General features: G+C 41.4%; 2 protein-coding genes across 4 annotated transcripts in view; one reads left to right on the forward strand and one right to left on the reverse strand.

Annotated features, from left to right (window-relative positions):
- Positions 1-7735, forward strand: part of LOC308485978 (uncharacterized protein) — a gene marked incomplete at its 5' end in the record, with an annotated part of 44986 nt that extends 37251 nt beyond the window's left edge. The window contains 4 exons of the mRNA XM_081022206.1: positions 1888-1937; positions 3431-3490; positions 4448-4495; positions 6314-7735. Of these exons, the coding sequence (XP_080878332.1) occupies positions 1888-1937; positions 3431-3490; positions 4448-4495; positions 6314-6541 (386 nt within the window). The 3' untranslated portion in view covers positions 6542-7735. The remainder of the gene's footprint in view (positions 1-1887; positions 1938-3430; positions 3491-4447; positions 4496-6313) is intronic.
- The window catches only part of EXOC1L (exocyst complex component 1 like), a 113138-nt gene that overhangs the window by 48314 nt on the left and 52272 nt on the right, over positions 1-12552 (reverse strand). The window lies entirely within an intron of this gene.

A 12552-nucleotide genomic window follows, 5' to 3' on the forward strand; every position in this document is an offset into this window, starting at 1 on the left:
CCACAGCTCCCTCCATCTCTGGCGCCCAAAATTCAGCAACATCTTCTTCTCTCATCTGTTCTGTCAGGGCACACTCCTGATTTGATTCCTGGGTGGGCTCCATATAGTTTCCCACTGCCTGTTCAAAAATTCTGACCGCTTTAGTCATCAAATCCGTCTTCTCATTTAACTGTTCCAGTAGAGCATTTGTTTTACAGAGAGCACACCACAGAGCTTCTGAATACATTGTCCTACAAGGTCACAGGTCTATTCCCACGATTGTAATCTGTAACAGCTGCAAGCTCCCTGGAATTAGTTACAGTTTCACAGTCTCCCTCTAGGGGGAAAACTTCTATTTGTTCTTTCTTTTAAGTACAAATCTAGCAACAAAGTTTCCTTTTTGAGATATTTTGTCAATATTTGTTCCTTTAAAATGCGAAAGGGAACAGTGGAATCGCTATGTTTCTCTTCTTTAAGTTGTCTGTCAAAAACGTTTGTCTCTGGTCAATGAGCTTCAAACATCAGTCCTGACACCCTGCTCCAGGATCAGGACGGTGGAAAGTTACTTTACTTTAAACTCACTTCTGCAGGTTTAAACAGTCCGAAAAAGATCCCCCTTCTTCTCCTTCTTCCGAAGGGGGGTTCAACAATTTTAAAATGATGAAAGTTAATCTTTTAAAAGCTATTTTCTGAGCTCTAGTTTACGTTGTCTTTGCTTTATTCTGTCTACAAAGAAACGGAAGGCTGACTTCCTGTTTAGACCTTCCTGTTTCAGTGCCAAATTGAAGTAAATTTTTAAGTCCAATTCCTTTCTGCTCGCAAGTCCTTATTTAAAGTCCAATTGTCCGAAATTTAAGTACTCACGGGTGATTATTTTAGAAGCCAAATTGTCCCAGGAAAAAGGCAGCGCTCTCTGGCAACAGCTATGCGGCTTCGCTCCACGGAAATAGCAGTTGACTCTCAGCACCGCGCCACTTCCCCCTCTTCGCTCCGGAGCCCGTTAATGGTTCCTTTGCGGGTTGGGGGGGCGCTAAGGGTGCCCGCCGAGTCCCATGGTCACAGGCTTCATCCGCCTGTGATTTTCCAAAGGGTCCCCGCTTCGCCGTAGCGGAAAAGACCCGTTTCGCGCGGAGCTAGTCCCTCCAGATCAGAGGGAGTCCACCATTGCCGATGGCGCCACCCTGGAAGTCCCCACACTTTCCAGGATTCTTTGAGGGAAGCCATGTCTTTTAAATGTATAGCGTATATATGTGATCTGGTTGTCAAATCAGAATTATTTTCTAGTATGGGAATGACTGGTTGATAGATGCAGAGGAGATAAATGTTTGTTGTACCAGTCTCTGAGCTCCTTTTAGTGTATTTACTGAAGATAAGTAGGAGTTTTTCTTATAAACTGTATTTTAGTCTGAAAACACAAACAAATTACTATAATAACTAATCAAATTCATGCACACAGACATGAGAATAGCCATTGTGAATGATGATTTGGAGGCCAGAGTCCCCTATTAAAGAAGCCAGTTCTACACGCATTGCCCTAATTGGCACGGTAATGCAACCTGAATGAGCCAACTCTGTTTCCTGCTTGATTTTATTTTGTCTTTTTTAATTAAAGCATAATTAAGACAAGTTCTGCAAACATCAAACTGAACCCTGCACACTGCAATTTGCAAGCAATAATTTAGTGTCATGTTTTCTTTTTTTTAAAAAAAAGAAGGAAAAGAAAGGCCAGGTGGTCACATGATCTGTGGCAATGTTGCTGAAGCCTGGATATGTAATAAGCATTATGTATTCTGATACGTAGGGTGATGGTTTCAAAAATACGTATATTTTAAAGTATTCTGAATACTAAAATGTTTTTAAAAGCTATTCTTTTTATTATGATTTGCTGCATCTTTATGGACATCTCAGCTCCACTGAGAATGACACATAGATATACATCTGAAAAACAAAGGCCACAGGTAGGACAATGAAGTCACTTTATTTCCTTTAAGTTTGTATGCATATGTATATTGGTGCTTTGGGGACATGGAATTCCATTATTTGGGACCCACATCTGTGAAACAAGCCCTATACAGTGGTACCTCGGGTTAAGAACTTAATTTGTTCTGGAGGTCCGTTCTTAACCTGAAACTGTACTTAACCTGAAGCACCACTTTAGCTAATGGGGCCTCCTGCTGCTGCTGCGCCGCTGGAGCACGATTTCTGTTCTCATCCTGAAGCAAAGTTCTTAACCTGAGGTACTATTTCTGGGTTAGCGGAGTCTGTAACCTGAAGCGTATGTAACCCGAGGTACCACTGTACTGCATCACGTACCAGTGATTGTGGAGTGGGGCTTCTGAAGACAGCCTATGTGAGAAGTCAAGATAATATAATACAAGAAAAAACACTCCTTTAAATGTCCTGGACTTGGGCACAATCTGTTTCATTTAAAGTTGATCACCAATACTTTACTTTGTTCTTAGAAAAAGACTGAAAGCCAATAAAGATTGACATACACACACACACACACACACACACACACATAGTCGTACCTTGGACCCCGAACGCCTTGCGAGTCAAATGTTTTGGCTGCTGAACACTGCAAACCCGGAAGTGAGTGTTCCAGTTTGCGAACGTTCTTTGGAACCCAAACCTCCAATGGGGCTTCTGTGGCTTCTGTGGCTGCTGGAGCTTCCTGCAGCCAATCAGAAGCCGTGCTTTGGTTTCCGAACGTTTTGGAAGTCAAACGGACTTCCGGAACGAATTCTGTTCAACTTCTGAGGTTGAACCAGTGTATATATTCTAACAGTAATATATTCTGACAGCAGTCTGGAAGCAGTATTTTGCACTAAGCTGGGCAGGCATCTTGATTGAACTCTGAAAATACAGCTGCCCCTTAGAGCCATGGCAATTTCCAGAGGTTTTAATTGTATGTTCTGGACATTAGTCACCCATTAACAGCGCAAACATTTGGAGAATAAGCATGCTGGTTTTCTTTTATTTTTTCACGTTCTCTTCCCCAACCTCCATGTGATCAGAAAAGGCAGAATCAATTCTACAAAATAAGTATATAAACATGCCTAAGCTGTGTTTTACAGGACACACAATTTAGGTTTCCTTGCATTCAATTTGGATTTGTTTTGCACAGAATTAATATTTTTAACACAGAGAACACATAAATTTGACTTACTTACAACTGCATTTATCTTCCTCCCTGGAAAACTGATACAGCTTTATTACTCTCATTTATCCCAAAGGCATTTCCTCTCTCTTAATTACAGCAAATAAAACAAATTAACACAAATTTTCCCCTAGTGTATTCAGTTATGCTCTAGTTAACTTTTCTGCTTTTCCCTCAGTCCAGTCAAAGCAAAGCCCTTGGTGGTTAACCTTTCTTAACTTGACATTTCCATCGTTAAGAGTAAATTGCTAGCCCATTGTGGCATTTACCACATTTTTCTTTTCACAACAGGTAGCTTCATTAGCTCCCCGTTTCCTAAAGATTAGGAATCTTGAACAAAGTGATATTTTTGTGAGTATCTGAGTGGCGCAAACCTTGCTGAGATGGAAACAGCATGTGTATTTGAAAAATTGCTCCAATTGGCCAAGCCTGAAGAAAAAGGCTACAGGACAAACTAGAAAATGTGCTTAGAAAATTAGTTCCATGATAGTCACCTGAGGACTTTGTGAAGTGTGCATTTTTATTTTTGAAGGTAACAGCCCTCCAGATCTTGGGCTGAAGGTTTGTTGCAAACTTTAATGCAGTTCTTGGTACAAATTCTTCTGAAATACATGGAATGGCCATTCTTTTAATGCTAATCTGCTCAACATGGAAAACCAAAATGGAGCAATTGTCATTCTTAGTGGCTGACAGGAGCCTGAATTCTGAAGTGTAGCAGAGGTGGGGAATTGGAGCTACCTGCCTGGCCAGAACCAGAATTTGCCTAACTTACCCCTTGAAGCTCACTGCCCACCTGTCAGTTACAGGATGTCATATGGCATTATTCAAAGCTCAAACTGTGTCTGCAAAGCTGCAATTCTTCTTTTGCATCTCCAGCCACAGAGGTGACTAAAGCTCCTTTGCATTCCCAGCTTGAACTCAAGTTGGGGATGCAAAATAATCAATGGGAGTCCACTTAAGAGTGTGGACTGCCAATCTTCATTTGCAGTTGCAGCTTGAATTGAAGCTGTGGCTGTAAGGGAAGCCTCTTCCTTGGAACTTTCCCACATCTGACACCATCTGACACCAGATGATCTCAGATGTGAGAATGGTGGGTGTGGCTTGCCCAAAGCAGCCCGTTGGGCCAACTTCCAAGCCAAGGCCTTGTGGGCCTAACAATCCCATGGGCCAGAGGCTCCCCACCACTGTTCTGTAGGGGTTGGCTGGGGAAATTTGGCTGGCACAACTCCAAAAGATTGACATGTGAAAGAAAGTAAATTGTTTTCAGCACAAACACATCAGTCTTAAAGTGTATATTTGCCATTACAGGGATTGACTGAAATAATGGACAAATTCTGTGACCTTCAACTCAGTTTGGTAAGGAATTATTTTGAACAACGCAGGGAAAACATGTTCTCCTGTCTCTCCCCAACCCCATATGCTTTATTTAGGCTTTTAAACCCTTTTAATATTATATTAGGACTGGGAACCTGTTGTCTCATCCTCAGATTGAAAAAAAAAAAGCTCTCTCTATGCAAAAAATTTTAATCCAGTTCCTACAAGTGGAACACCATGAATTACAAATTACATACAAGTGAAATAAACAGTACTTGGTGTCCCTTTTCTGTTTTAAATGCTGCTTTCCAAACCTGTGTTTCCAAAGTAAACTTGATGCTGGAACCCCAGTGGGGATAAATGTGTCTGAAGGAGGGATGTTTTCAGGAAAAAGCAGGAGGTGAGGGAATAGTTAAGCATCTTCTTGTCCTTCCTCTAATAGCAAATCACTTCCCCTCCCACTATGACAAATTGTGTGGATAACGTATCGTCAGACTTACATTGCATACAGCTGCAATATGATGCGTATCTTTCTAATAGGTTACGATGCCTCTGCATGGAGCAGGTGCACAGGGATCAATGTGTACTTTGCTGATTGACAGGGCGTTGTTATTATTTTTATTTTATTTATGTTGAGGGGTTGAAGCCCCAGCCTACAATTTCATGCTTTGATTTGATTTATTTTATTTATTCAATACTTTACCAGAAGTTGGGAGGGACACACATGGCTCTTGTAGGAATTTGTGAAGCAAACACAGCGTTGGACATTTATATATTGCTTGATGAATAAGCTTTTCTGAAATACTCAAAAGGGAAAAGGCAGCCTACCTTGGTTTAGTGGCCTTCAGTGAACATTTCTAGATGTCCATAATAACACTCAAATGATGAAATGCAAACAAGGACATTTGACATTTAAGTTATGAATAACAAGACTAGCATCGGAGTAGTGTTTCTGCATACACATCTGCCAATCTACAGGTGAGGGAAGGATGTGGGCAGAACTATAGCAATTTATATTGGGCAGTTGAACCTACACTTTCTCACTTCCTTCTCAGAGTAGCCTTTTGGCAAAACCAGTAGCCGATCATAAATATATGCCTTAGAAAGATTTCTTTGTCTGCTCCGTGTCACATCATTTCTTGTTAGCTCACAGCAGAAGTCCAGTTTCTTCCTGAATTAAATTATTTTTGTAGCAGGCAGCAGTGTTTGTTCTAAAAATGACCAGCTGTCCCTTATCCCTTATCGTTTTGTTTTGTACTTCCCATTGTGTTTTACATTTGACCGATCAAACATTTGTCATTTTTCAAAATAAAATCTATACAGTGCACACCGTGTAACTGCTCCCCCAGAGTCTCATAAATTTTAAAAAACTAATGACTAGCAAGCAATGTACTGAAGAGTAATATAGAAAGGGGTACTGTCTCGAGACTATAATCTTAAGTGTCACAGTTATGCCTTTCCTTATCCACTTAAAAGCTGTGCAGTACATTCAAATAAAGCAGAACATACCAAAGCTTTCAGCCCAAACCTCAGTTGTGTGCATTTCCTAACAGAATATTTTTTAGCCATGCTGCTGAGTAACTATACTTTGAACCCTAGCCAATGTATCACAACTACACATTGTGAAATGTCTTACTCTTATATAGTCTTCTGCAAGTGGGAAGACAAAACCCTTTTGAAAAGAAAAGCTGAAGTTGCATACCACCCAAAACTCTCGAGTGGCATGAAATTGCAAGGTGGGTTCCAAAGACAAGTAACTTTTCTAGGAACCTGAGCCCAAGGCAGCCCAATTATTTGTATGGTTTCAGAAGAAGTGTGAAGTTCATTCTGAATTCTGCATTGCTTTCTCTGCTTTCACAGATCAGCGAAGGAGCAGAGTGCATATTAATTCCCAAAAGACTTTTTCTTGAGGAAGCACCCCTTATATCCAGGCAGATAGCTCTAGAGATGGCGAACAGCTGCCCCACAAAGAGTATGATCCAGGAGAGCTACATTATACAACAACTATGGAGCACCTACAAGTTGCAACTTGTTAAACAACACCTTAAAAGGTGTGCTAGGCTACCTTCAACAAATATTAGTGGCTAATTAGCATATTTAGTGGGCAGCCCTAAGTTTTCTGGATTGCTAAGAAAATTTGTTATTATATTTCAGTTCTGCTTAAATTAATGATCAAAGCATTTCACACGGCATCTGAATAAAAACACATAAAATCTAATAAAAATCAGCATTTAGACAAAATGTCACAGCTATAACTAACAGATTTGCCAATACAGTGGTACCTCTGGTTACGTACTTAATTTGTTCTGGAGGTCCATTCTTAACCTGAAACTGTTCTTAACCTGAAGCACCACTTTAGCTAATGGGGCCTCCTGCTGCCGCTGCACTGCTGGAGCACGATTTCTGTTCTCATCCTGAAGCAAACTTCTTAACCAGAGGTACTATTTCTGGGTTAGCGGAGTCTGTAACCTGAAATGTATGTAACCTGAAGCGTCTGTAACCCGAGGTACCACTGTACTCTATTCCCAGTACAATGGCCTGGCTATGGCCTGCTGATTATGAAAGACAACAGAGCCTAGCAGGGGAATTCTTGCTTCTCTTAGCATAGTTTTACCAGTTTAGAGACAACAATTGGTTGATGCAGGATCACAAGTGTATATTTACAGTACAAATGTTGATTTTATATTGATTTAACTGCCATGGCACCCCTGAAAGTATCCTGTAACTATACCTTGGTCAGGGTTTTGAGAATAATTTTGGGGGATAATTTCTTCATTATGCATAATGTCATGCATGGGTACTAGCCAATAGGGAAGCAGGTGGCACTATGGTTTAAACCACCGAGCCTCTTGGGGTTGCCAGTTGGAAGGTGGTGCGCTCCCATTGCTCTGTCTCAGCTCTTGCCAACCTAGGAGTTCGAAAGCATACCAGCGTAAGTAGATAAATAGGTACTGCTGCAGCAGGAAGGTAAACGGTGTTTCCATGCACTCTGGCTTCTGTCACAGTGTCCCACTGTACTAGAAGCGGTTTGGTCATGCTGGCCACATGACCTGGAAAGCTGTCTGTGGACAAATGCCGGCTCCCTTGGCCTGAAAGCAGAGATGAGCACGGCACCCCAGAGTCGAATTCGACTGGACTTAACCATCCAAGGGTCCTTTACCTTTTACCTTTACCTTTTACTAGCCAAAGGGACCCCTGACCGTTAGGTCCAGTCATGGTCGACTCTGGGGTTGCGGCACTCATCTCGCTTTACTCGCTGACGGAGCCAGCGTACAGCTTCCGAGTCATGTGGCCAGCATGACTAAGCCGCTTCTGGCAAACCAGAGCAGCGCACGGAAATGCCGTTTACCTTCCTGCCGGAGCGGTACCTATTTATCTACTTGCACTTTGACGTGCTTTCAAACTGCTAGGTTGGCAGGAGCAGGGACTGAGCAATGGGAGCTCACCCTGTCGTAGGGATTCGAACCGCTGACCTTCTGATCGGCAAGCCCTAGGCTGTGTGGTTTAACCCACAGTGCCACCCGCGTCCGCTATAGTATAATATACTTATGCATAAATACAGTGTAAGTCACTTTGAGATCCTTCGGTGACAAACAACTAACAAGTTTAATTAATAATGAAACTGTAATATATACTGTAGTCTTTCTTTTGCAGAAACTCTTTAATTTGTTGATTACTTGAGTGACATTTTGCTGGCCTTTCCCATGTAATGTGAAGATTTTAGTGCCTGTTTCCCTTGTGCAGGGTTATTGAATTTCCTCCAGAAAGAAAGCCCAGAAGTCCTGGGTCTGGGATTATTATTATTCCAAGGCTCCCCAACTCAGACCTGGAGTTTGTTGTTCTTTGACTCATAATGTTGTGGCCCATACTAAATGGTTGTGAATCTGTTTCCGTAATGTATAATGCTTCCGGGAGGCATCCTCCAGTGCCCAATTATCTCCCATCTGGAGACTGCAGTATTCATGATTTCCCTTCCATTTCTGTCTCTCCTAAAATAGCAATTTGATAAAAAATATAAATATAATAATTTTAAAGGCCCCCAATAACCCCCTTTAGATATTGTCACTCCAGCTAATAGATAATCTGTCGTATGTTAAAAACAGATGCTTGATTTCCGCTGAGGTTATCAAGTATGCTTCATAATTTCTGACAAAATGAGAAAAGGATCAGTTGCCAAATGTGGCACAAATGACTTTAGAGGGGGGAAACTACTGCAATCAATTAAAACTTTTGTGTGCAGTTATTGCTTAAAAATTGGAGAAAATCAGGATCCGCTCTAGAAATGTATCTGCTTAAACTACATGCAAAGTAACAGAAGGGAAGAGCAAGCTTGTATACTGTAGAGCTGAAATTTTATCTTTTATCAAGTATGTTGCTGAACTGGAATGGATCTAGAGAAAAGGTGCTAGTCGGGAGACAGAAATGCTGAAGAACTTGGGCTGTGTTTCCACAACTTTGGTTCTTCTTTTATCGGCATGATTTGGGTGGGTGGAGGATGGTCCTCTCTAGACTCCTCCAATGATTTCAGAATTGAAGGGAAGGGGTGACTTGCACCCAGAGCTCTTCACCTCAGCCCTGTAGAATGGCTTGAAGGGGCATCAGGTAAACCTCCACAATGGCTAGTTCCTCTCACCTTTTAAAAAGAGTGTGTCAAGGCATGCAAAAGCTGTCCAGTCTTTTGCAGGACGTATGGGACTGCTGGAACTTTGAACGGCAGCCCCACCACCAAGGCAGCATTGCCAACATCACCAGCTTCTCCCACTCCACTGACTCTATTAGAAACAGCTTCCTCGGGTTTGGGTACAGGATACTGAGGGCATCCTTTATTCCATGGTTAGGAAAACTAAGGCCCAGGGGCTGGATCTGGCCCAATCGCCTCCTAAATCCAGCCCGCAGACAGTCTGGGAATCAGCGTGTTTTTACATGAGTAGAATGTGTCCTTTTATTTAAAATGCATCTCTGGGTTATTTGTGGGGCATGGGAATTTGTTCATTATCCCCCCCCCCCAAAAAAATACAGTCTGGCCCCCCACAAGGTCTGAGGGACAGTGGACCGGCCCCCTGCTGAAAAAGTTTGCTGACCCCTGCTTTATTCCCTCCTGTTCATTTACAGTTGTTGTGCAACTGTGTGTTTGCACCATTCAGGAAAGATGTGGCCTGTACCCAACTTGTAAGAACATAGTGAGAATCCTGATGGGTTGGCTCAAAAAATCCATCATTTTGTTTCCAGCAGTGGCCAGTCAGATGCCTCTGGGAAGCAAAAACCCCCCAATGTTTCCTATCATTTACCCCCCCAGCATCTGCCATTAAGAGATTCCATTTGGTAATTGTGACTAATAGTGACTGATAAATCTGCCCCTGTAAAGTTAGTTAGACTTTTTAAAACAAGAATTTGACTAAGAGAAACTAATACTGGGCTCCACAAAGTTCCTCTAAACATCATAAAGTAATTCAAGTATAGAACTAATCTGAATTTTGAAATAAGAAAAAACTCACAATGAGGAGAAAATCTACTTAAAATGTACCTTTACAGTAGATACAACAGGAATCAATAGAAAGTGAGGCTGCTACTAAACTGCAGGCTACCTTGTCTTTAAAAAATAAGAAAATTAAAAGCCCAGTGGGAGAATAGTTCTTGAAATGACCTGGAGATGAATCTGAAATTCATATTGCTGTTTTGACTGGAGGGCTGTTTTCCTTCATCTGTCCCCCATAGAGAGTAACTCCAACTAAATAACAAAATGAAGAATTGACTTGCTTGGTCCAAAATGCAGACACGGCAGAGTATTTAGACAGAAATCAATTTTAATCCCAGGACTTAAAGCTGATCAATATAGGAGGGAAGCTTATTAATATAGGAGAACACAGGAGGCTCTTCTGTTTGCTAACAGTTCTTTATATCCTGTCAAGCTGCCATCTTGGCTGTGAGTTCTGGAGCACCTGCTCCCTGCCTTGCAGGCCTTTTCCCACCTGGCCAGGGAGGGTGGGGCCCTGACTGACTCCAGCTGCAAAAGCCGAGGCTGCTGAAGAGGACAGAGACCATTTTGGGGTGTCTCTTAGTGCAAACCCAGGTTAATGAGCCTGAACTTCCACATGAACCACCATTGGCAGGAGTGGCAGCAACTGCAGCAGATATGTTCTAGGCTTCGTGATATTTTTTTGCCTTATTAAATATGCTGTTTTAAATTTGAATTTTATAGTTGATTGCAAGGTTTTCTCCTGAAATATTTAAGATATTTTTTGTTAACTTTGCTGCATTAGATGTGCATTCTGTAACTGACCTCTTTTGTCATGTTTTGTTTTGAAATAACTGAGATAATATTTTAGTTTCCTGTTAGTTATGTTGCTTTGAATGTATACTTTATATTTGACTTTCTTCAGTAATGTTTCATTCTGGATTGTTTTCTTTGATGATTTAATGTGTTGTAAACTGCTCTGAGATCTTTTTTCTTAAAACTGTAAAGCAGTATAAAAATAAAATGAATAATAATAATAATATACCTAATTTGTAACCCACCAGGCCAAATGCAGCCTTCAAGCCATGTGTACTAGTCCTCTAAAGTCTTGACAATTTCCCTACCTGTGCCTCTGCTTTCCATCTCAGACAGGTACCAGACAGGTATCAAAAGCAGAAAGTTTACCTAAGTCCCTTGTAAATGTGGGGCTATAAGCTATGGAGCATCACAAGTTGTGCAGATATAGATCCTACCAATGCTTCATCCGAGGCTCCTGTCTGGAAAGGTTATTACCCCCTAATCTCTCTGCATTTAATTCTCACTTGAAAAACAGCAATTCAATGTGCAACATTTCCCTAGCAGGAAAAGAAAGGCAGCCTGGGCTCAGAAGAAGACAGCATAGTAAAGGTTTTTTGTTGGTTGTATTGTACTTTATCCTTACAACAACCCTGTGAGATATGGTTGGCTAAGACAGTGATGAGCCCAAGGTAACCCAGTGAACTTTATAGCTGAGGTAGGTTTTAAATTCTGGTTTCCCTATTCAAAGTCTAATGCTGTACTAAACTACATCAGGCTGGCAGAGAATGGGATAAAAAGTTGCATCAGTATGTGCAAGGATGGGAAAACAAAAACCAAGAAAGGCATGAAATCAGATAAAGAACATCCAAGATCCACAAAATGCACAGGAATGTTGCTTTCCAGTTGAATCAGGACTCCGCTTTCACTGCAGAAATGATGGCAATGTTCATGCCTAATTTCAGTACCTTATTTTTTGTAAACAAACAAAGAAACAAACAAAATCACCACCAGACACAAATCATGTAGATTTCTCTAGCTCATAGCTCATCCCCACACACCTGGGGTTCTGAATGTCTACCTAGCAGGTTAAAGCCGTCGCACATATGCTTAAAAATTAAGCATGGAGCTCCTCAATAAAGGAGATTTCACCAGCCTTAGCAATTCTCTTAGCCACCTACAGGAAGCTTGGATCTTTGAGACCTGCGGTCCCCAAGTAAGTGAACAATAAGCATGAAATTACTCTGTGAAGTCCACATTCTCTCTTCTGATTAATTATGATTAGGTCAACTTGCAAAAAAAGGCAAGTAGTAGCCAAAAGTAATAAGCAAAGGCACTAATAATTTGAATGTGCCACCTTACTGTCATGTAGTCCGCAAAACGCTCCATAATTGGTGAGTAACGATAAGAAAAACAGCATACCAAACACCAAGCTTCTGACACACAGAGAATGTACTTTCCTACAGACTCATTACAAGAATTTGACAGGAACTTCACAGCTTCTTAGAAAAAAGTGCAGTTGAGCATTTTTAGTTAACCCATAAAGCGCCCATCAAGAGGTAGTGATTGTATATAACACACCTCAGTGGGAGCTGTGTTGAGGAAAGATGGTAATGTAGACATAGCGGGCAAATTTTACTGTCATCACGAGCTGTAAACACAGCCAAGCTTTCTCCCATCCCTTATTTTAAAACTACAATGGTCTGTGATCGATTGGGTGGAGAGAAATTGGGAGCTGGAGGGTTGTCCTTCATCCATCCTCTCCCATTATCAAGGGCAGAATTAGGAGTCTATTTATTAATTACATTTATATACCATCATTAACTTCCAAGGAGCTCAAGGTGGTGTG

Source organism: Podarcis pityusensis (genome assembly GCF_964106645.2).
Source record: "Podarcis pityusensis genome assembly, chromosome: 9".
Taxonomy (NCBI): domain Eukaryota; kingdom Metazoa; phylum Chordata; class Lepidosauria; order Squamata; family Lacertidae; genus Podarcis; species Podarcis pityusensis.